This window comes from Mchenga conophoros, linkage group LG19 (assembly GCF_057382185.1).
Source record: "Mchenga conophoros isolate Kocher_MC1m ecotype Shallow Benthic linkage group LG19, M_conophoros_male_GT1.1, whole genome shotgun sequence".
In the NCBI taxonomy this organism is placed as follows: Eukaryota; Metazoa; Chordata; class Actinopteri; order Cichliformes; family Cichlidae; genus Mchenga; species Mchenga conophoros.
In genome coordinates this window covers 26,045,973-26,070,433 of record NC_140544.1, presented here as the reverse complement: position 1 = coordinate 26,070,433, position 24,461 = coordinate 26,045,973, and the positions used below count along the sequence as shown (strand labels likewise).

The 24,461-nt window shown below is 41.8% G+C and overlaps 1 protein-coding gene across 4 annotated transcripts in view; it reads left to right on the top strand.

The window, feature by feature from the left end:
* Positions 1 to 24,081, top strand: part of rps6ka1 (ribosomal protein S6 kinase a, polypeptide 1) — a 52,156-nt gene extending 28,075 nt beyond the window's left edge. For 2 of the 4 annotated variants that reach the window (XM_085258076.1, XM_085258077.1), the window contains exons 3-22: positions 13,423 to 13,539; positions 13,714 to 13,795; positions 14,708 to 14,788; positions 14,952 to 15,031; positions 15,266 to 15,372; positions 16,133 to 16,170; positions 16,540 to 16,682; positions 16,767 to 16,837; positions 17,440 to 17,528; positions 17,660 to 17,724; positions 17,833 to 17,935; positions 18,143 to 18,273; positions 19,535 to 19,660; positions 19,826 to 19,915; positions 20,012 to 20,170; positions 21,100 to 21,261; positions 21,367 to 21,443; positions 21,539 to 21,656; positions 21,767 to 21,904; positions 22,189 to 24,081. In XM_085258076.1, coding sequence (XP_085114202.1) covers positions 13,423 to 13,539; positions 13,714 to 13,795; positions 14,708 to 14,788; positions 14,952 to 15,031; positions 15,266 to 15,372; positions 16,133 to 16,170; positions 16,540 to 16,682; positions 16,767 to 16,837; positions 17,440 to 17,528; positions 17,660 to 17,724; positions 17,833 to 17,935; positions 18,143 to 18,273; positions 19,535 to 19,660; positions 19,826 to 19,915; positions 20,012 to 20,170; positions 21,100 to 21,261; positions 21,367 to 21,443; positions 21,539 to 21,656; positions 21,767 to 21,904; positions 22,189 to 22,311 — 2,100 coding nt within the window. In that variant the 3' untranslated portion in view covers positions 22,312 to 24,081. Of the gene's footprint in view, positions 1 to 9,723; positions 9,843 to 10,796; positions 10,851 to 11,708; positions 12,273 to 13,422; positions 13,540 to 13,713; positions 13,796 to 14,707; positions 14,789 to 14,951; positions 15,032 to 15,265; positions 15,373 to 16,132; positions 16,171 to 16,539; positions 16,683 to 16,766; positions 16,838 to 17,439; positions 17,529 to 17,659; positions 17,725 to 17,832; positions 17,936 to 18,142; positions 18,274 to 19,534; positions 19,661 to 19,825; positions 19,916 to 20,011; positions 20,171 to 21,099; positions 21,262 to 21,366; positions 21,444 to 21,538; positions 21,657 to 21,766; positions 21,905 to 22,188 lie in introns of those variants that run through there. The other 2 variants (XM_085258078.1, XM_085258075.1) reach the window with 2 other exon arrangements.
* Positions 24,082 to 24,461: the final 380 nt, after the last annotated feature.

Genomic DNA, 24,461 nt, shown 5'->3' with positions numbered 1-24,461 from the left:
TGATGAGCCCGATTGAAAGGGTTCAGGTAAACTTGGCTTTCCATGAGTGTTAACAACGATGTCTGGCTCATATGTTGTGCATAAACTACTCTTGGTGTTCCTTTTCATGGCAAGTTAGTCAGTTAACAAGATTCTTTAATGGAAAATTGACTTCATTACGCAAGATGGACTTTGTGCTGAGACACAGCCTTGCACACAATCATCAGGTACAATAAAAAATGATCTATTAGCAAGGCTTATCCACACAGGCCCACGCAGACACAAGTAAACACGCAAAAGCGCACCATCATTCACGTCTTATCAAGTCCCAGTCATGCAGTTGTTTATGCAGCAGGTTAATTGAGCCTCTCCAGAAGGTTTTAATGCAAATTAAAATGCCCCCCTATTCTTTGTAGTAGCTAACAGACGCTGTTATGATTGCATGTGCAGACCCAAGGGGAAGGTGTGGTTTGTGTGTGTGTGTTTGTGTCAAGCGGGTATCCTCTTATCTGAGTTTGTCATCAGCAGTAACAGATGCAAATTGCAGTTTCAGTTTAGGTGCGTTAGAGATCTGATGAGCATATAAACAGACACACACACAAACAGAGACACTAGGAGATGTGGTTTGCAGCCTGCCTCTGTTCTAAAAGGGGGCTCTAAATCTTTGGATTTTGTCATACACATGGGAATCTCTGTTACCCTCTCCCTCTTCTTGATTTGCAACTATATAGCTGATCTCATTGCTCGGTTTTCATAGGATGGTGTTACACAAAAAGTGTTCAAGGTCCAGTTTTGCCAAGAAAAAGAAGCGGTGAAAAACACCTAAATGTTTTTGGAAGTTCAGCATATGTTACCTGAAAATTAATATTAAATTTATATTAGAGGCCTCTGTCTGCCTAATGCCACAAAAAAGTTTTTTATGTACATGCACTGCAGCCTTGAACTTTTGTAGGCATTACCCGATGGAGGTGCAGGTGAGAAACCAAATGTGCATTGCAGTCACAGTACGCATTAAACACTATTTAACCTGTGTGATTCTAGTCCACGTGATGTCTGATTGTGCCCATGTGGAAATAATCCATTCGACCAGTGAATTCATATCGAATGATTAGGCATTCTGTGCCTAAGTGCACTACTAACTTTGCAATCAATTTGAGAAGTGATTAACTAAAGTAAATGTAGTGATTCATCAAAATTACATGTGTTTCACTGGCACATTGTGTTACCTAATGCAAGTTTTTTTTATGATAAAGGATCAACTGATCATTTAAAAAAATGCAAGCCTGTTCTGAACTGTAAGGATGTGACAATTAGGCATCTAGATCTGATCTATTGTACAATAGAACAATAGTTTGATAAGGGCTGTATTTCCCCAAAAGAGAAAAATCACATTTGACGTTCAGAGATGAAGAAGAAGCAATGAGATATTTTCAAAGTAAGCACTGCTCAGAAAGAGATACTTGATTAAAATGGAACTCTAAGGCTAACTTTTAACGCCTTAAGTCCAATTTAGAGTTTAAAGTGTTTTTTAGATGTGCATCTAATCGATATAGGATGTCTTGCTGAAGTTGTGTTTTTTCCATATTGTAAAACCTCTTGAAAACAGGTTTGTTATAGCTTATTAAAAATTGCATGAAAATACAGGCAGTCTTAGTGCAGTTTAGTTCATGCTACACTGGTTAGTTTTCATTATTGTCGAGAAGTAATGCGACATGTTGGAATGATGTAGAGCAGACTGTGGTGTTCATGGTCGGCCTCATGAAATCACATCTATTTCTTTAAACAAGGGATCCATCCATCTTTTCTGGTCCTTTTATCCAATTTTTAGTGTCATTTTAGATGTGCTTTCTTTCAAAAACAATGTTGTTTCTAACTTTTTGGTAGTTTACGTCAAAGCTGAATCAGAATTTCAATTTCCTTATCATTCAACTTCTTTCTCCCTTTTCAACAATCTTGCCCGACCTGAAGGGTTATCATGTGTTGTAGCTGTTTCCCTCCCTGTTGATCTATACGAATGACAAAACAGATTAAAAAAAAAAAAAAAAAAAAGAAAAGTCTTAACTTGAAGCAGATGCCCCTCAGATGCTTGAGCCATCCATCTATTCACTTCATCCCCTCTGTCATCCATTCATGTCTGCTATTGGCCTAGTCGTCATGGTTACTCTGCCCTCAGCGTCACTAAGCCCCGATTGTGACTTGTGCTGCCAGGAGGAGAATGATAATGCATATAAACACAAGAGCAGACTCACACAAACGTATACTTTCGTAAATCGTAATGGGTGTGCTCATTGGGATTTTCATTCATATACCAGTTGGGTTTAAAGACACACACACAGAGAAAGTGACAGTCTGTTTCTCTCTTTCTATCACATTCAGACATGGTCATGGTAATACACAGGGATGCTCTGACAGAAAGTCAGCTCCATTAATCATCCAGTCTGTGTGTGCACTCTGATACGTCTGTGTGTTCTGAAAGGTCTCTGATATTAGAGTCTCAAGCTACATAACCTTTAAAGGCCATCATCGTATATTACCTCCAAAATAAACATAGTATAATCCATTTCATGCTGCATCGGTGATAAGTAGAAGACATTTCTGGCATCAGATTCCAAACTGAAGTAGAGTGTGAACAGGAGTGCTCCATTTGTGAAGATGGAGGCTGGCAAGTGTTACCTGGAAGCATCATCTAAAAAGATGTTTCCTATGTGAATGGCCTTGCCTCTGAAACTACCTCTTGTCTTGCAAAGAGGATGCTGGGAGACGGAGACTGCAAAAACGCAGTTGCCATAGTTTCACACTTCTGCCTCTGAGGGTCAATTAAGGAAAACGTTCCGACCATTTCCACTCATCCTTTATAGTTCTCATCAATATGGATGCTGATTGTGTCGTCTCCATGCTCTGCCCTTTTGCACCTCTCTCTCTCTGTCAAGTTAACAAAAACTATCCTTTTTTTCTGTCGGTTTATCTTTTCAAGTTAAAGTCTTGTATTGGTGTCCCTCTGTTCCTGCATTTAAATACCTACAATACATACAATACAAAAAAAGCTTTGATGTCTGTCTGTATGTGAATTTTGGGGGTTTATTTGGCATTTGGTTGAGCGGATTTCTAAAGGGGAAAAACCTGGGACTAAGCAGGAAGTGCAGATTGAGTAGCACTTGAAGTTGCTATTTTAGATGTTGTAGAAATGTTTGTGTGATGACACACAAATTATAGATGAGTGACAAAATGCTCAGGAGATGTTGAGGTTTGGTGTTTCTGGCTTGTACTCTTTATTTATTTATTTATTTTTTATATATATTTGCAACCAGGTCCAGAGTGCTACACATTTCCACCGCAGCCATGCAGCTTAGGTTTAACATCGATGACCTCATTGTGTATATTCACTCTTCCGTCTCTCATTTATCCTTCTATCCCGCCCCTTTGTTCTCTCTAAATCATTTCTGCCATTTCTTTTCGTTCTTTTCTTAATGCATTTATTGACCAAAGCTCCCACTGTGGATATTACACAAGGCCGTTTTAACCCGATGTCAACTGGCCCATTGAACTGCCAATCATCTGACGGCTATCCATGCTGCTGCTATAAATATTACAGATGCCATGACAGGATTTCCTGCAGTATCTGTGCTAATCCTATACTCCTGCTGGGACATTTCCTCTGGCCTCTACCTTCCACTTGTTCATGTGATTAGTTGTTTTAAAAGTCTATAGAATGCTTCTCCTTTTTTTTTACACATTTGCTGTTCTGTTGTTACAAAAACTGCATCCAATCAGGAAGTAACGTGGCAACCAGAAACCACAAAAAGGGAAAGACATTCAGCAACTTCATTTGAGCTGAGTTGCTGATGAGCAATTGAAGAGACTACCAGTGAGATTGCAGGATACTATTGACTGACATATAACCTGGTAGTAAATACATTATAGGGTTACCTAGGCAACAGGAGGCTGGAATGTCCACAAGAGACTGATCGTCAGCTTCAAAACAACGCGTGATAAGCAAATCGCCTTCAGTGTGGATGCAAATTTAATGATGCCATGTTGTGTAGTGTACTCTGAATTTGGTTCTTAATTACAAATCTCTCTCTCTTGAGAAAATAAACAAATAAATACATAGCTTAAATAAGTGCTTTAATTTGGCAAACATTCCCTTTGTAGTAGGCTTCCTGGGCTGCGCTGTGATTTTCTTGTGTTTTCATCATGCACTGGATCTTGTCCACTTTATCAAAACTGCAACCCTTCAACTTCCTTTTGAGGAAGAGGGTGAAGTCACAGTGAGCCAGATCTTGCAGTGGTGACCAAAGAACTGTGTTTGCAATGGATGTTGTGCAGTCGAATTTTATGTGGACAGACTAACACTTGGGGGCGATTCACAGTGCAAAATCCAGTGGACACCAGAGAAACAGATTCTTCTGGTAGCACTAATGATCTGATCTACTGCCTTTAGGACTGCACACTTTTGACTCTTTAACTAAGATCTGCTCTTTAGGCTCTAGAGACATAACTCTCATCACTAATGATGATGCTGTGAAAGTTTGATTAGTTTGCAGAAGTTAATGTTCAGTCATGCAAAGTTTAAGACGCGTGCAAGTGGTCAGAATGGGCAGGACTTCACAGAGTTGCTGTTTTTTAAAATTATTATTATCATTTTTAATGAAAGGAGCTGCAGAACATCATTGCACTGTGTAAAAGTGTAAAAAGACAGTAACAATTTTCCAACTCCACAGTTAGGGTCATCGCTAATTAATCATCTCAGCTGTGCATTGCAAATATTTCCCCATAGTTGTTATTAAAGGTTTTTATCAACTTATCCTCACATACATACTTTCAAAATTGGTTTAAAGATTTTTTTAAACTTCCTTAGAAAGCTTGGCTTAGCTAACACACAAGTAGTGTCCCTGCAGTTAGTTATAGTTAGTAAAGCAGTGCCTTCACTTGTCCGTCCTAGCTGTCACTTAATCCTCCTGAAGTGGCTCTGTCACATAATCCTTCTCCCATTTCTGTGTTTACAATGTGCATCTCTAAAACATAATGTTAAAGCTTTAAATAGCAACATGATGACAACTGAATAGTTGTGTAACGTGCACTTCAGAGTATGAATTCAGTGTCATCTTCAGGGCACTTACTTACCTAAAAACCTGATGTATTTTGGGTGTGGGAACAGATGGCTCAGTCTGCTAAGGGATGGATATTAACCCCGGAAGTCCCCTTCATCAGCAAAACAAATGTCAAAGCATGATACATGTTGCAAAACACCTGATGGCTTTGTCATGCTTTCTTTTTTTCTTTTTTTCTTTTTTTAAAAAAGGCACTGCTGTACTGAAGAGGTCCTATGCAGTACAGATTTACTTATTTATTATTTTTAAAGTGACAATTTTAATTAAGAATAAATTATCCTTCTAAGATTATTTCCCCTATCGATTTTCTCAGTGCTGGACTGTGGATGAAGGCTTGATCCTCCACCTTTCTGCTGGACAAAGGCAGAGATATTCATGTTAAGCGTTGAGGGCTTAAGGCTGTTTACCTTATGTTGTCATTAAGCCTTTAAGTTCAACCTAGGAGACTAAACCAATCTTTTCTCCAGTGGTATCCTATGATGTAGTGCCTGTAGGGCTCAGCTCGTATTAAAGCACCATGATGGGATGACTAAGGATTTCACTGGAACCAGGTGAATGTCCATCTTCCAACCTTCCTTCACCCTCTTCCCCCTTTTTTTTTTTTTTTTTTGTACCAGCCTGTCAGTCTTGCCTGTTAGCAGGTGTTGGTGGAGGTCATAGAGAACAAATGGGACATGGGAGAGGACAAAATGAATTAGAGCAGATGGAGAGGCTTAAAAATGTGAAAAGGTGTGCTGAAGGACCAGCCTGTCCATCAAAGGTGTTAAATTGACTTTGAAAGGAACTAGTTGAATGAATTCCCTGCCCTCCAAAATATAGTACCGTTCTTTGGTGCCCACCTTTAGATATTAAAGAGGAGAAGGAAGATGCTCCGGCTGATTTAAAAACAGAGAGCCACTTTCTAGCCCGAGTTCATGGTGTGATCGTCGGATACAAAACTTTTAGACCTCCTGCATTGAAATCCTGCATGAGTGCATATGCATAGTTACAGTGTAGAGCTCTAAATACCTCACTTTAAACAGTGTTTATACATTTGTTTTCTTTCTCAAAACATGCCAGGCTATTGAACATCTGTAATTTTTGTGCGAAACAGTTGATAAAAAGAAAACCACTTTTAAAAGTGGTTAATATTTCATTTATTAATGATATGTAATTCTCTTCAAGGCTATGGGCATGAAAACCAGTAATTAGTATAAAACAGTTGGGATTTGATGAAAAGGGAGCCATATTTCATAATTTTCGTATCATTTATCATTCTCAACACAAAAGTGCTGCTTAGCATTTAGGCAAGAGCCCTTTTATGGGAAAAATGTGGAAGCAAAAATGAGTTTTATGTAATCATTTGTGAAACCTAATACACTCAACAAAAATATAAACGCAACACCTTTGTTACTGCTCCCATTCCCCATGGGATGGACGTAGAGACCTAAAATTCATTCCAGATACACAATATAACCATCCCTCCCAAACAGTGGTCACAAATCAGTCCAAATGTGTGGTAGTGGGCACATCTGCTATATTGAGATAATCCATCCCACCTCACAGGTGTGCCACATCAGGATGCTGATCTGACATCATGAGTAGTGCACAGGTGTACCTCAGACTGCCCACAACAAAAGGCCACCCTGGAATGTGCAGTTTTGTCTCACAGCAAAATGCCACAGATGCCACAAGCAATGAGGGAGCGTGCAATTGGCATGCTGACAGCAGGAATGTCAACCAGATCTGTCGCCCGTGCATTGAATGTTCATTTCTCAACCATAAGCCGTCTCCACAGGCGTTTCAGAGAATATGGCAGCACATCCAACCGGCCTCACAACCGCAGACCTCGTGTAACCACACCAGCCCAGGACCTCCACATCCAGCAGGTTCACCTCCAAGATTGTCTGAGACCAGCCACCCAGACAGCTGCTGGAACAATTGGTTTGCACAACCAAACAATTTCTGCACAAACTGTCAGAAACCATCTCAGGGACGCTCAACTGCATGCCCGTCGTCCTCATCGGGGTCTTGACCTGACTCCAGCTCGTCGCCATAACAGACTTGTGTGGGCAAATGCTCACATTCGATGGCGTCTGGCACGTTGGAGAGGTGTGCGCTTCACGGATGAATCATGGTTCACATTGTTCAGGGCAGATGGCAGCTGAGAACGTCCCAGTTCTTGCATGGCCAGCATACTCACCGGACATGTCACCCATTGAGCATGTTCGGGATGTGCTTGACCGGCGTATACGACAGCGTGTACCAGTTCCCACGAATATCCAACAACCTCGCACAGCCATTGAAGTGGAGTGGACCAACATTCCACAGGCCACACTGTCAATCTGATAGACTCCATGCGACGATGTGTGTTGCACTGCATGAGGCAAATGGTGGTCACACCAGATACTGACCGGTTCTGGGTCCCCAGACCCCCAATAGCGCAAAAAACTGCACATTCCAGGGTGGCCTTTTGTTGTGGGCAGTCTGAGGTACACCTGTGCACTACTCATGATGTCAGATCAGCATCCTGATGTGGCACACCTGTGAGGTGGGATGGATTATCTCAATATAGCAGATGTGCCCACTACCACACATTTGGACTGATTTGTGACCACTGTTTGGGAGGGATGGTTATATTGTGTATCTGGAATGAATTTTAGGTCTCTACGTCCATCCCATGGGGAATGGGAGCAGTAACAAAGGTGTTGCGTTTATATTTTTGTTGAGTGTATATCTGTTTGCAAGTCATGGGAACTTGCTTATGAGGGTTAAAATTCGGGTCCAGATGATAGTCAGAACAGACAGTATGTGTCGAGCTTAAGGGGCTTAAGTGGTCGTGATTTTAGATTGTGGCTTGAATTCTGATCTTTTAAGTTTTCCTCCTTAAATAAGCAATAAATGATGAAGCGAGTGCAAAAAATGTCTTCTCATTAATGACCCGTAGAGGGTTGTACACTAATATTTGAACTGAATGGTTAGTTAATCACGTGCAAGTGATGGGAGTATTTGCCAATATTACTAAAACATGTGAGTTTTAAATGAAACTAGTTCTACGTTCACATACATATTACTCAGGTTTAAGTATCAGTGTTTGACAATTTTTAGACATTTTTATACATTAAAAGTTGATTTAACCTCAATCAACTGATTATGCAGCTGCAGATTTTAATGAGGGTGCAACATTTCACTACAAGGACTTTTATTAGGCATTAACAAAAGAAGCAGTTCCTGTTTATAACCTTAAAGCATTTTTATTAGAAATGCCTAAAAATATGGTCCATGCTGCCTACAGTCTCTTTTTGTCTTCAGTTCTTATATAATCTCAGACTCTTTCGTCATTGTGAGGGTACCGCTGCAGTGTGTTGTTTTTTTGTTTTTTGTTTTTTTTTTACCCCTCTGAGTGTGTTTGCTCTTGCAGGCAAAGTCTAGTGTGGGTATTTGTTTTTACAGATGAATGTTTAGACTGCTCCGTCTCCCTCTCTGGACCTTCCCGCTTTCACTCGTCATCCTCTGTCTGTGCAGTCGGAGCTGTCTTGCAGTTGAAAACGTACAGGTGCTTGCGCTTCATTTTCCAGGAAGGAGCAGAAGCTACAGTGCAAGACACAAACACTAGGAGAGCAACAGCCTAAATTAACTCCTTCTTCCAGGCTCATGCACCATTTGACCAGTGACTTCTCTTTTCCTCTTGACTCTTCCTCTTGTCTTATTTTTTTGTAATGATTCTCTCCTCTGAACTCTGCCATCATTTCGAGCTTTGGTGCGTTGCTTTGACGCAAGACGTGACTGTTGTAGGGTTTAAACTCGTTTGACCTCTGCTGCTGTGAATGGACAGTGTTTGGACAGCACTCCAGCCTATCATCTCCCACATGCTCCCTTTCTGTCCCACTTTGTCTCCCTTACTGTAATTGGTGTCAGAGCCAACACTAGGATTTGGATGAGGCATGAGCTAACAATGTGAGCATGCCCTTACTTGGCTAAAGCTCCTATCTTATGACATCCTTCTTTGGAACACCTACCAGTGGACTGGCTGCAGACCTGCACTGGCCCCTTGTGTTAATCAAAGGGCATTACACCATATCTGTCTCTCACAGTTGACGCATCTGTTCTCTAGCAGTCTGAAAAGGTGATCAAATGTTGCATAAGCGGACTCAGAGAAGCATTTGTGTTAGCTCGTTTAAGCTTCGATTCGACCAAAGATTATCATGGCTGTAGGATTCTCTTATTGTTAAACTTTTACTGTGCCCTTTTTCAGGCTTCGTTAGACTTTTAGTCAGATGATGTGTCAACGGAAATTGAAAACCTCGCATGATTGCTATCTTGAATCTCAAACTGAAGAAAAAGCATGAAGTCAGTTTCCCCACTTTTTGCCTAAAATGACACAAAAGATTCAAGTTCTTCTCATTGTTTCCGTAAACTTGTCCTTGAAGCTCTTGTATAGACTTCTGATTCATTTTCCCATTGAGAAAGAGCTATTTCCTGCTTGAGTTGAGCCTTTTCCTTCTACGCTGTCCACAGCTAATCAGTCCCCTGCTCATATGCATTTTTTATAACTTTACTTCCCATTTTGCTTAGCACACAGGAAGGTTGTATCTGTTGCGGTATTGCATACAGAGTTGTTGGCTAACTGACACAGGCTCACATAGAAGCAAGTGTCTAAGTGTGACTGTCACAGAGGTTCACTGACACCCAGTGACAGCATCAGTGACATGGAAGTATCTGGACACAGACATGTGGAGGTTCTTATTCCGCACCAAAACCCGCATGGCAGAGGCAAGTAGATGCTTTTATTTCATGTGTGCGTGTTATGAACCTCCGCTTGTTACAAAGTGGGCAGCTGCGTGTGAGTGTGGTCAGGTGAAGAATGTGCTGGGGACTTGCCGAAAGCTTTAGGGAGTGCTTGGCGTGTGTGTGTGTGTGTGTGTGTGTGTGTGTGTGTGTGTGTGCGTGCGAGTGTGTGTGTGTTGCGTGATATTTTGGGAGGGATGAAGGGGTTTCCTCTGTGAGGGTGGATGTGAGAGTTTTCATCTTCCCAGCTGTGAATTGACGGGAAACAAAGGAGGATGTGGATGGAGGATCTTCCACCTCCTCCAACCTCAAAAATCATAAAAAATGTTATTTTCAATGCTAGGGTTAATGCTTCACTGAAGATTCTGCCTTTTCACTCAACCGGTGTAGCAAATTTAAAAGTTAGATGCTCAGTTTTTTCATCTTTGCGTTTTGGCCAAGTCATGGTATTAATGCAATCAAACTGAAACTGATCTGCAAAACCACAAAAAATATGTGTGAGGCCTTTTTTTTTATCTCCCACACACCATGTGACTTCATTTCAAAAGACAGCTGTTCCTGAGTACTCTAGATTCCGGATAACACGAGAACCTTTATAAATAGTTAGTCATAACGCTGAATTTCAGCTTCTTCTCTGCAACAGCTGTCATGCTTGTAAACTCAGCTCTCCTGTGTAGTTGGTTATCTAGTTATCGAGCAGGAAGGATGTGAGATCAGTTCAAGAAAAGAGGAAGTGAGAAGTAGGAGGGAAGAGAAGTTTCCTGTCACTAATGTGGCCCTATTCTACCCTCTTCTCTGTGTGTGTGTGTGTGCGTGTGTGCATGTGTTAATGAGATGTACCTGCAGCAAGCCTGTATGAAGAGGTACAAATGTACCTGTTGCAAAACCCGTCATGTTTTACGTAACTCATGTTAACTGCTCCATTCAAACACTTCCTAGAACGAGTCTCATATCACCTGGATAGAGAGGGACTATGCCACTATTAGAGCCCAGGTAAGCTCTCACCACCTGTGTACTGTTGCTTTTAAATCCGTTCATTCTGCAGCTCCTCCCTCGCTAAACAAACATTACATCCTGCTTCATCCATGTCACATTGTATTTCCTTTTTCTTTTTTTTTCTCGTCTCCCCACCCTCTGGAAAATGTACTCTCCCATCACAAAATTGTTAAGCAAATAACCTTTTCTGAGCACAGGCTGCAGTGCAGGTTCGCTGCCAGCCAAGTAACGCTGCTCTTTGGTCAAGAGGAGTTGACTCATGCTCTATATACAGGCGCGTAATGGCGTATTCGCTCAGGTTAAAGAAGTGTTTGCTGTATAAACGGCAATAAAGTGAGCAATGGAGGAAAGTAAGAGGATCTCAAGACCACTTTACGAGCAGCGAGAGCTGTGTTAGGAGACAGGATGAGCAGGAACAGGACTGTTAAGAGGGGGAAGAGAGCAACATGCCTGGCCACAGACAGGAAAATCTCTGTCATCCAGAGGCAGTGAGTTGTCTGAATCCTCTCTGGTGTGTTGACACCGAGAGGGGACACATCATCCTCTCTCTGCCATCCTCCTCCACGCTGGCCTCTGTGTTGAATTATGGGTAAAGGGAAGTGGCACAGAGTTGGGTTCTTGAGTCTGTAAAATTACTGATAATGCAAGCAAATTTATTCAAGAAAGCATTTAATTGGCATTTTCTTTTTACTTTTTCTCCACCTCTATCTCTTTTTTGTGCTTCTTTTGAGTTTCAGTGTACTCCTGTTGCTCGCTTGCTCTCTCTCTCTCTTTCTCTCTCTCACTCTCTCTCTCTTTCAGCCGCACACATGTGTGTGTGTGTGAGAGAGAGAGTGTGACAAGAAGTTGGGTGCAGGACTGTGAGAATATAGCAGGCTCTTCCTTCCTGCTCGCTTCGGTTCCAGTTCATTTCAGCTGCAGTCATTCACCGAAGGCACACCGGTCTAATCAGACAGACACAGAGGCAGGGAGCGAGCAAGGACCGGAGATAGAATGGAAGAGAACATGAAGATGAAGCACTGAAGGAAATTTAGCAGAAGGCCTCTGCAGTCGACTAAAGAGCAGAGGCTGAGAGACTTTTCAATATTTATCTGCAGTCCACACAACGAATCCTAACATGAAAGCACAAACGATCTTAAAGTGTGCTCTCGGTGAGATGAGGTGAGATTTGAGATGATTATATGAGAGGTAGAAGAGTGTACCTTGTTATGGATGAAGGTAGGATGATACAACACTCTGGGAAATGCTGAGATGGAGAAGGACAAGAGAAAGTTCAACCTGACTCGCATGCTGTCCATCTACTTGTTCAAAAAGAACAAATCCTTGACTGGCAGCCCTGCTCACTGTAACACCTACAGACCCACGGCGGCAACGGACAACGACACTGGCACTTTACCTCCGCCGGAGAACCACTGGACGGTAAAGTGACACCTCCTGATATTGACATCTCGATCAGCTTTGAGTAGTTAAGTCGTCGACAGAGCGTTCAGTGGCGTCGTCTTAATGAAACTGAGTTTTAAGAAAATGAGGAGAAAAGAGGGATTCATCAGCACAGCAAAGTGCAAACGAGGTTTTGTATTCGCTCTTGTCGCGGTTGTTCAGAAAACAAGGTGCAACTGAAAGCCTGCTGTGTTCAGCCAACTCTGGTTTCCTGTTGTCAAATTAAGTCCCAGGCTGCAGTGGTCTGTGGTGATGGCGGTGGCTGTTGTTTTGTAGAAACTTTTAAAAAGCTGAAAGAAGAGACTGCTGAAAATATGTCTTTCATCACTTCTTTGAAATATTGATTATGCAACGGTCAGCTGATTGCACTTTATTTTTTGTTTGGTTGTTTTTTTTAAATAACTTGTAATTGCCAAGTGTAACTTTATTCAGGATCCATGGTAATAGTGTAAACCTGAACATGCCTATAAAGGAGAAATTAGGAGCAGGACAGCCCAGATGTTCTGCTTTCTGATCCCTGAGATTTGGATTTCATAGGCAGAAGTAGGGGAAAAGTCTTTCCCCTGAAACTGCACTGGTGAATCTAAAATTCTCCCAGCAGGGTACCTACTGTACTTTGCTTCATCACAGGGCCCGAGGTGTGAAATTCAAGGAAGATTATCAAGGGAGGGGAACACTCTTGAAAGAGAATTCTCTGCATCGTTGTTATTGTTGTTGAGTTTTGGGTGAGGCTGACACCAGGTCAGCTGCGCGTGTTCATGTGGTGGAGCTATGAGCGGTTTCAGCTGGGATCCACCCAGTTGTGAGAGTGCGCTTGCTGTGAACTTGCTTTTACACAGATCTACTTCCACTGAATATTTACACCACCAGTTCCCGTGTGCTAAAAGCAAATAAACGCATCGATAAGCAACTGTTTGTGCTCACGTGCACATCTCACTTCTTACCTTGCTTCCTCTTTTTTTGAAATGTGTTATATTGACAGCAGGAGGCACCTCCACAGGAGAACTTATCTTTGCATAAGCAAGCGGCTTGTGAAATTTTTTTTTTTTTTTTTGCAGCTGTGCAGTATTGCTGTCGTTCTGTGATCATTGACTGCTTTCCCTCCGTCTGTTTTCTTTTCACTCTTTAGGAAGATGGAGACATCAAAGAGATCAACATCACCCATGTGGTCAAGGAGGGCTCAGAGAAAGCTGATGCCTCTCAGTTTGAACTGCTCAAAGTCCTGGGACAGGGATCCTTTGGCAAGGTAATTTGCTTTTACTCTTTCGGTTTCTTTCTATTTTGACTACATGTCTATTTTTCTCTTCCTCCTTTGCTACTCTTACTCCCCAACCTACAAAAATCGTTGCATCTTTAACAGTGTTTTTGGTGTTTGTTATATTTTTGGGGGGAATTTTTTTGAAAAAAAATTATTTTGCAGGTGTTCCTGGTACGAAAGGTGACTCCTCCCGATGCCAACCAGCTCTATGCCATGAAGGTCCTCAAGAAGGCCACACTAAAAGGTACAGCAACGTCAGGCTTGGCTATGGTCGTGAAATTTTAAGAATTGCTACTTTTCTCTGTTTTGGCTTTTGGCTTCATTGACAGGGAAAAAAAAACAAAGAAAAGTGAGTGAGTTGGGTTTTTTTTTTTTTTTTTTTTTTTTGGTAGAGCTGCACCTTTTACCTTTCCGGTGATGTTGATTTGAAAAGGCCTTGTGTTTGGCAACTTCATTTTTCAAGTGGTTGTTTAGTTTCATATAAAAGGGTGTATGAATTTCCTGTAACACATGCAGTGGTATGTGTGCATAGTAAGACCACCACTGCTTTCAGTGGGTTCCTATGAACAGGTGTTGTGGTCTCACCTTCTGCAAACATCGGGGCATCAGATTTCTTCTCATCATCTCCCAAAATCACGTGGGTGGTTCTGTGCAGCTTTGCAAATTTAACAGGGACCTGTTACTCTCATTTAAATCTCCGTGTTTTTATTCTTTAACAGCTTTTCATGACTAGCAGGTCAAATTGATCATAATTCGCCTTATTTTGGGTGCAGCTCCTCTCTGTCTGAAATTCGCTATTTTACATTCCTTCCCTTTTGCTTGAAGTCAGCTTTTTTCTGATTGGCTGCCCATGGTGAAGTTTTTAAGCAGCAGCTGAGTTAATCTACTGTGCTCAGAGTCGCAGTTGCATGCACAAAATCCCCAAATTTAGGTCATCATTAACATTCAGCACTGACCCCATTATTTAAGTTTGGCTATGCTTTAATTTGAGGATCCTCTCCTATTGCAGCTTAATGAGTCCAAGTTGAATTGTACTCTCATCAGCACCAGCATTTAGTGTGTTGTAGTACTTTTACCATACTCTGTGCTTACGTACAGACACGTTATAAATCTTTAATGCATACTATCACACTAACCCTCGATCATTGGCCTTCAGTCAGAGACCGTGTGAGGACCAAGATGGAGCGAGACATTTTGGCAGACGTCAATCACCCATTTGTTGTCAAACTGCACTATGGTGAGTCAGCCTGATGCTTTTGTTAGACTCTGCTTCCCTTCCCTCTTATTAATGTTATTTGATGTACTGACTTGATTTACTGTTTTATTACTTCAACTTCCAGAAGCTTAACTCATGCTTCCTGATTTACAGTTGAACTAAATGTGAATTTGTGCATCTGTAGCATTCCAGACTGAAGGGAAGCTGTACTTGATCCTGGACTTTCTCAGAGGAGGGGATCTTTTTACTAGACTCTCCAAAGAGGTAAAAAAAAGAAAAAAAGAAAAAAGAAGTGACTACTTAGTGTTGTTATGCTGACCTGAGGTCAGGATTTCTTTTTCTCAGTCCTATGTCCACTTATTTATCCTATAAACTGATATGTGCTTACCCATTTATTCTGCATTGTGTCACTCTGCGGTGTTATGCTCTCTTATTGTCTCATTTTCCTTTTCTTTGTGTGTCACATCCTCTCTCTTCTTTGTCTCCTTTACCCCTCAGGTGATGTTCACAGAAGAGGATGTGAAGTTTTACCTAGCAGAACTGGCATTAGGACTGGACCACCTTCATAGCTTGGGTATCATTTACAGGGACCTCAAACCTGAAAAGTAAGAGTGGAAAACCAAGCGTTTTGCATGCCATGCTGCAGGAAATGTATAATGACAAATATATATAAAAATATACACACAGTGCATCAGTCATAAACGTCTCCAAGTTAGATTAATCCAGAAGAACAGCATGCATTTCAGTGAGTGTGGGAAAAGTGTCTTCCCTGCTGCAGACCTGTAGCCACAACCCCAGACAGCAGTGATGACTTCAAAGTGCAACAATTTCCTCCTGTCATATTTCTATTGCACTCACTGCAAAGTATTTTTTACTTGTTGAACCCTGCACCATTTTCATTAGCTTGTGTTCCCTCACTCTCTGCTGTAATTGGCACATCGGTACTTGTTATGGTACATTGCTGCCACCAGCTGTCGATGCTTGTTCCTCAGCGTGTGCTGTGCACAGCACTCGATCTCATAGTATGCATGTAAGACCCGACACCGTCGCTAATTTAAAGAGCCGGTGATTCATTTATGTGTTGCTTTTTTAAATTTTGGTGCTTTTGAATGCTAACATGTTGTATTGAAACTGAAACGTGTTTTTATAACTTTGACCACCACATACGGACTGCTATATTAGCCTTCAGTTGTTTTTAAGGGTACCTAATGATCCGACAGCCGAGTATACTTTGACACCAAGACATACTACAACTGAGCAAAGCATACAGCAAAGAAAAGTTTACTTTGTACAATCCAGATGGGTAAAATGTTCAGACTCTGTAAGATTTTAGTTTGTCTTATATGTGACATTGTTTTCTCCTAGCATTCTTCTGGATGAGGAGGGACACATCAAACTCACAGGTGAGCCTCATTGTTGTTTCTTTTACATCTACCTCTCACTATTCATTTTGCACACACACTTTCCTTTCCTCTACCACATTGACCTTGATTCACAGCAGTGATGGCTTTATCTCACTGACTCGTATCTCCATAACATCCTGTATATGTTCCCCAAGTTAATTATAATACTTTATCTTGAATATCTGTGATAAACCTCTTTAGAATCTCTTATCCTCAACCAGAGGAAACGAATGATAATTAAGAAGTCGCCTTAACAGAGCTCTTGTGGGAAAACTGTTTCATGTTAAAGCTTTTTGTAGCTATTATCGTGCTGCTATATAATATAATATAAGGATCCAGGTCCTTGGTTAATGTCTTGTGTGTTTTCAGATTTCGGCCTGTGTAAAGAAGCCATTGATCATGAGAAGAAAGCTTATTCCTTCTGTGGCACTGTGGAGTACATGGCACCAGAGGTCGTGAACAGGCAGGGACACACCCACAGCGCTGACTGGTGGTCGTTCGGGGTACTAATGGTAAGGAGGAAAAAACGTACTGGCTGAGCGTAAATATTACGTAAATAAATATGCCGATTACATTTTTTGTGTTTTCTCTCCCAGTTTGAGATGCTGACGGGGGCGTTGCCATTTCAAGGGAAGGACCGCAAAGAAACCATGAATCTCATTCTGAAGTGAGTACCACCTGGATTCAAGAACATCACTCATTTTTTCTTTTCTTTTAACTACTTACTCATGTCCATCAGCAAAAGCGTGTGAGTGGACTAGAGCCTATTCCACCTCACTTTGGGTGAGAGATGTGGGCTACACCTTGGACAGGAAGCCGGTAAATTACAGGGCTAACACAGTTAGACAGCTGAGCAGGCACATTCACAACTACATCTGAAGTCAATTTACAATGACCAGCTAAGTAGCTCTCAAACGTTTTGTGGCACGCCCCCCATTTGTAGGCTGAAAAAAGTTTGGTTTTTTTTTGTTTTTTTTTTCTCCCTCGCTCAGGAATCCCTTTTACCAACTTATTTTAATTCAGTTGTTTTCCCAGATTGTCCATGCCCAACCTGCATAGGCGGTCAGGTGGGGTATGACGTCCTAAACAGGCTCTCAGCTTAAGAACTAACCCGGAGAGTAAATTTGCAGGCACATGGAGAACACGGAAAAACTCAATTCAACACAAAAACCTGTTGCCAAATGTACTTATTCCAACATATTCCAACTGCCTCATTCTATATCCGGTGCAATAATTAAAGCTGGAAGCCCTCTTTGTGTGTTTGTGCAGGGCTCGTCTTGGAATGCCTCAGTTCCTGAGTGCAGAGGCCCAATCTTTGCTCAGGGCTTTGTTCAAAAGGAACCCTGCCAACAGACTGGGTTAGTATCAGCTCTGGAACATGACTTTGACAAATGACGGTACACACTCTATCTGATTTCACAGGGAAAGGCTGTGCTTTACATTGGTTTGTAGTTTTCTATTGTGATTGATTCTATTTGATGTTTTGCAGGATCTAATGCCGATGGCGCTGAGGAGATTAAGCGGCACGGTTTCTTCTCAACCATAGACTGGAATGTGAGTTCTGTGTGATTACATATGTGTTTGAATTTATAGCAACCATCACAGGTGGCATTCAGAACTTCAACTGCACAGCGTGAGTTAAGCTTCTTTATTCCTTTTTAGAAACTCTTCCGAAAAGAAGCAAAGCCTCCGTTCAGACCAGCGGTCGCACGTCCGGATGACACTTTCTACTTCGACTCCGAATTCACCTCCCGCACACCTAAAGGTCGAAAATCAAAAATCAATACACATTTTTTTTATTTAAAGGAGACACAGCAACATTGGGATGCACTAACATATTTGTGATTAGCTGTGCTTGTCAATAATACCTCAATGTGAAGTTTTTATAGCAGTGCCTTTTTTGTTTTCTAACATTACTGCAATAAACCTGTCTGTTTTTCCGAAGCCTTTATTTTTATTTATTATCCTGCAGACTCCCCTGGTGTACCCCCCAGTGCTGGAGCTCACCAGCTCTTCAGAGGCTTCAGCTTTGTTGCATCAACTCTGTTAGAGGAGGATGGTTCATCAGAGCCAGTGCAGGCCCCACCACATCCAGTGGTTCAGGTCAGTAGCTATTCACTCTTGGGATAGATAAATACTGGATACTGGAGCCTGTTCTGGCAGGACACAAAGAAAACCGAGAAATTTCCCCTATGACTCCTTTGGCAACAGTGGGAGGGGAAAAAACTCCCTTCTAACAGGAAGAAGCCTCCAACAGAACCGGGTTTAGGGAGGGGCAGCCATCTGCTGCGACTGGTTGGAGGTGATGGGAGGAAGTTAGGTTAACTGGTCATTTAGAGTGTCCAGTCAACTAAGTGCATGTCTTTGGACCCTGGGAGAAAGTCGGAATACCTGGAAAGAACAAACTCATGACATGGGAAGAAATTGCAAACACCACACAGAAATTCCCCGGCTAGATGGTGGTGAGGCAGCCGTGCCAACCACCACACACTGTGCTGCCCGCAACATGATCAACAGTAACTCGACACACTAAAACTGAACAATGGAAGATTATAATAATATTGGCTGGTGTGATGAGTGTGAATTCGAATAGTAGGGTTTGGCACACTTCAGGCCCCTTAGTTATTCTCACATTGTATCCATCTTCTGATGGCTGTTATCAGCAGGAAAACAGACCACATCACAAGGCTCAAATCATCTCAAACTGGTTTTCTGAACATGACAGTGAGTTCATTGTACTCAAATGGCCTCCACTGTCATCAGATCTCAACCCAATAGAGCATCTGTGCACTCGAAAATTTGCAACATGGGTGTGCAGCTGGAAAATGCGCAGCAGCTGTGAGATTAAATCATGTCACTATGAACTAAAACCGCTGACGAATGTTTTCAGTTCCTTGTTGATTCTATGCTATGAAGAACTAAAGCATTTCTGAAAGTAAAAGGGAAGTGAGCCTAGTAATTAGTACCTGATGAAGTAGTCGGTGAATATGCCCATGTACTGTAATCTAAAGGTGTGGACAAAGTTATTTCAGTGTGTTATATTTCTGTCGAGTTCTGACTGCTGATGGCATGAAATAGAGACAGATTCTGTGTGTACGGTGTGCGAAAGGCAGACAGGAACACGATTAGAAAGAAACGACTCAGATGAGGTACACGGCTTCAAATCTTGTGTAATGCCTGGCAAAAGCAGTTTTTCTACTGCGTGTGTGGTAGATTTGAAGAGACACTTTGACAAAGAGGAAGAAATTGACTCCAGAAATAGATTTCAGCCCCTTCCCCAACATCATCAACCTCCCCCCACATGAGCTCTTGTCAGTCCGTCACTCCTCCAACGCTCATCACAATTTCAAATCTTCCTCTGCAGCAACTACACGGGAAAAACGTCCTTTTCAGCGATGGCTACGTACTGAAGGAAGATATAGGGATGGGCTCTTTCTCCGTCTGTAAACGTTGTATCCACAAAGCCACCAACACTGAATACGCTGTCAAGGTATGAACACATAAACACACACACAGGGAAAAGTTAGCTTGTGAATACAGGACAGCAAAATCTAACAAATATGTTTTTCAGTAGTTCTTCAGTAAAAGAAGGAGGAAAATATGCAGCCTTTCAAAAACATGATCCTAATGCCGTTGTTGTGCTTTTGATTTCCAGATGATTGACAAGACTAGCACAGACCCCTCTGAGGAAATAGAGATTCTGCTTAGATACGGACAGCACCCTAACATCATAACACTCAAGGATGTGGGTCTAAACACGCACTCTGTCTGACAACCTTTGTTCGCCTTGGGTGTTGAGTGTAATAAGACTCGCTGATGTTTGTTTGTCTTTCTGTCGCAGGTGTACGACAACGGTAAGCAGGTGTTCATGGTGACGGAGCTGATGCGTGGAGGAGAGCTGCTGGATCGGATCCTCAAGCAGAAGTTCTTTTCGGAGCGAGAGGCCAGCGCTGTGCTACACACTATCACCAAGACTGCTGAGTACCTCCACTCACAAGGGGTGAGGACCACTAAGACCACTAGGACTTTTAGTCCTGTTTTATATGTATGTTTTGTCTAAGGAGCTTGAAAAGAAAAGCCTTTTGGACTTCTTTGAGTTTCTTGAAGACGTTTCACCTCACCTGAGAAGCTTCTCAGTTCTAAGGTCAAATGGTGGAGAGTCCCAGATTGAAGTCCTCGGGGAGTGTCCCCCGAAGAGGGTCATGAACCCCCTTGTTGATCCTCTACCTAAACGCACGAGCCAAGGTGTGAAAATGGGTGTAGGTCACAATCAGCCAAGGTTTCGGGTGAACCCGCTGTGAAACCTAGCCCCACCCTATCATGTGACTTTGAGGTCAAATGGCATCTATTGAACCGGTTCTTTTATTCTGAAATGGCAAACCTGTGAAGCACACAATGGGTTTTTTTTTAAATTATTTTCTGGAGCTGTATTTGAGCAATAGTGTTTTATCAAAATAACTGCTGTGAAATAGCTCTGTCTTTTAGAAATATTAGTTAAGGTGCTATTAGAGTTTAGTTATTTGATGTTCATTTTGCTTTTTTAAGAAAACTGTTGAATAGTAGTGCCTTTGAAAACCAGGCTAAAGTCTTTACTTTTCTTTTTCTTTTTACTTTTTTATGTTTCCTGATGTTTAAAAACTTACAACACATGTCTACTTTTGTTTACTTTTTATGAATTTCTAGCTTGAAGATGTCAAACTGTGTTCATCCTTTTAATTATTTTGGTTTAGTAACAACACATAGGGGAATAATCACTTGAAGCACCTCGGTAAATAATTCAACTTCTGATTAGAATAAAATTGAAAATAATTTATAGAAGACATTTTTAAAGCAGATAAAAATGGGAAAGAATTCCACCCAAGAGTGTTTACTGACACTTTCAATCCTAATTTTCTCCCTCCATTCCACTCTTGCCCTCTTGTGTTTCAGGTAGTGCACAGAGACCTGAAGCCCAGCAACATCCTCTATGTCGACGAGTCGGGGAATCCCGAGTCAATCAGAATCTGTGACTTCGGCTTTGCTAAGCAACTGCGTGCCAACAATGGCCTGCTAATGACCCCGTGCTATACTGCTAACTTTGTAGCTCCTGAGGTGAGCAAGTGACGAGTGCGCTCGCAAGACATACTCACAAAAGTCAAGGTTCCCCCAGTCATTGTGATATATAGTAATATGTGATTCCTTCTGACTCTGCTATAGGTGCTGAAGCGTCAGGGCTATGATGAGGGATGTGACATCTGGAGTCTCGGGGTTTTGCTGTACACCATGCTGGCTGGGTTAGTAGGAACACTTGAAATCATTCTTTGAACTTTTTTCTCTCTCATTATTCTTTGCATTAACCTTACCGTCTGTCTACTTTTGTTCTCACCAGTTTCACTCCATTTGCCAACGGACCTGAAGACACTCCAAATGAAATCCTGAACAGGATAGGCCACGGCCACTTCAGTCTGACTGGTGGTAACTGGGACTCTGTGTCTGATGCCGCCAAGGTAGGAGTCAATATTTGTTAGACAACTCTTTTACTCCCTAGAAAGAATTTTTTGTTGTATTTGCGTCAACCTACAAGTTTTCCATAATATTATTATTTGGCTTTTTCTAGGACCTGGTGTCCAAGATGCTTCACGTTGACCCCCATCAGAGACTGACTGCTAAGCAGGTTCTCAAACACCCATGGATTGTCCGCAGAGACAAGCTGCCCAACAGCCAGCTCCCACACCAGGACCCCAAGCTGGTCAAGGTAACAAAACTGCCTGGAATCAGGTTAAAGGAATTCATTGATTCATTGAAGTTTTAGTAGTTGAAACTCAACATGTAGAATGATTTTTATATCATATCAGTTCCTTTTAGTGTCACCAAAATACCAATATGATTGTACACTGCAATATACTCGCATCGTGTGTTGCATTGTCGATTAGAAAACACAAGACGAGCGGGTTTTTTGCATTGCAGTAAATCAGACAACATATCAGTAATTCATACTCTCATCTGGGCTTCAATCATGATGTTGCTCTTTATGCACAGGGTGCAATGGCAGCCACCTACTCCGCCCTGAAGAACTCACAACCTACTCCAGAGCTCAAGCCCATTGAGAGCTCCTTCCTTGCTCAGAGGCGTGTTAAGAAACTTCCCTCCACATCTCTGTAGAGACTCTGAATAGCCAAACAGGTCACAGGAGTCTGATCAAAACCACACCTCCTGGCTCCAAACCACCCCGTCAGCTTGCTCGGGGACTTGGTGTCGACCCGCCAATACCAGCCAAGGAACACTGACTGTGGTCCTGCCCCCATCTTGTGACATCAGTTGTCCCGCTCTAGCTATCATCCTCCTTGTGTGGGCTCGCCAGCTGCAGCTGTTAGCCGATCTCCTTTTGCCTATCAAAATATCATGACGATGGATGGGGGCAATGAGGGCGAAAAAAAAAAAATGTAAAAAAAAATGGGTGCAGGTTTTTTGGCAGATGTTCTGGCGCCGTGTGGGTGTTTGTGCGAGTGTGTGAGCGTGTTTGTGCATGACCCGCTACAGAGTCGATGCAGCCCTGTTTTTGATGGTGACAATGAAAGTTTTCTCTTCTCATCTTTGCTGTAATTGGTTGTCATTCTCGCTGCACGCCTATCCATCTGCCTGTTTTTTGGTTTTTTTGCCGTCTGTCCGTTCTTTTTGTAGGGTTTTTGAGCTTCGTATTAGCGGTTGTGCTGCCAATTCAACCAGCACAAAACCACAGTACTGTCCAAACTGCTGTTAAATGTTTCTCAGAGAACGTTATTGATATGAATATTAAAACATTTCTGCCATAAATGCCTCTTTGGCTTTGGTACAGCCAGAATATGTGCATTCTAGAAAATGTCAGTTGCTGATGTTTTGGTTAGTGTCAATCTATGCTTGCGTTTTGTTTTATGGAGAGTGTGTGCGGACGCGTGCGTGTGTGTGTGGGCGTGTGTGTCAGTTGCATGACTTGCAGTGTGTGTCTGTACTGTCTCGCGGGATGCTGCAGAGTCATGTGCATGGTCCGGTGATGTGGCTTTCTCGTTTCGCTCCTATTCCTCTTCTCTGCTTGGTCAATCTGCTGGCAACCATTTGAGATGTCTGTTATTTTTATTACTATAAAAACTAGTAACATAGATGGCTTTCTGTGAAAGAAACCCTGCCCAAGGAACAATGTGGCATGTTAAAAATTCTATATTTGCATTGTTTTCTTTTTTTTTTTTTAGTTGTTTTCACTGTGTTTCTTGGATAATGCCTATTGAATACTGTTTCCTGTGTTGGTTGTTTTTGCTGTCGATTGTTTTGTTTTTTTCTCTTTATCCAAAGAAAGTAGTGATTTAAAATAGTGAAAGACATGCTGAGCACATCGCAGCCTGTGGACTTGATGCCGCACCGGTCTCTTCTTCTGTTTAATAAGTCAGGGCTGGCTGCTGTCTTTACGGAAATAAGCACTTGTTAAAATCTCTGTCAAATCACTGGTTATAATGTCACACATACTTGCCCTTATTGTGGATTATCTTTTTTTCATTCATTATATTGGAATTCCATTTGTTGATTATCTGACTCGTTGGTATTTTATTGACACTGAATACGAGGCCTAGAGTTAAAGGTGTCTCAGTGTAAGCTTCTCCACGGAGTAGGTCCTGCTTTTAGCTCAGTGCCTAGGCCTACAGGTGAGGCGGAATGTCTTGCATGGAAAGCACACCGTAAGGATAAGAAGATGCTGTGCATGTGTAGAAGAAAAGACCTGTGTGGCTTAAGAATCTATGAAGCAGCTGTCTTACCTCAAAAGAAATCAAAGTTATATTATAATTCTTGTTTGGTGGCAAAAAATCTCCCTCCTTTGTCAAAATTTATGGTAAGATGTTATTGTATGATAAAGATGAAGATTTTTATATCTTACAATATTAAAAATCGAGTTGCTATGACAAAGTGTCTGTCTTGCTTTATTGTTTTTTTTTTTTAACTTCAAGTGACATTCAAGTGTATAAAAAAAACACAATTCCCAGATATAGAAATATGAAAAAATATCACATTTTGAAACCTACAAAGAACACATAATACTGTAAGAGCAGTAGTACTTCTTATAACTAATAATTCTTTATGCATACAGTTTTTTGTGAGTAGCTGTTTTTCATCCACAAACAAGTATTGGTGCTGGACCCATCACTTGGTTATGCTGCTGTTGGCTCAGGCTGCTGACTTCCTTACACTGAGTACTTCTCCACTCCCGTCTTCTCACTCCCCAGTTGTTTACACAAGAAAACTGCACCCAATTAAAATGTCATCTCTCTCATAATGTGTGCCGGGAG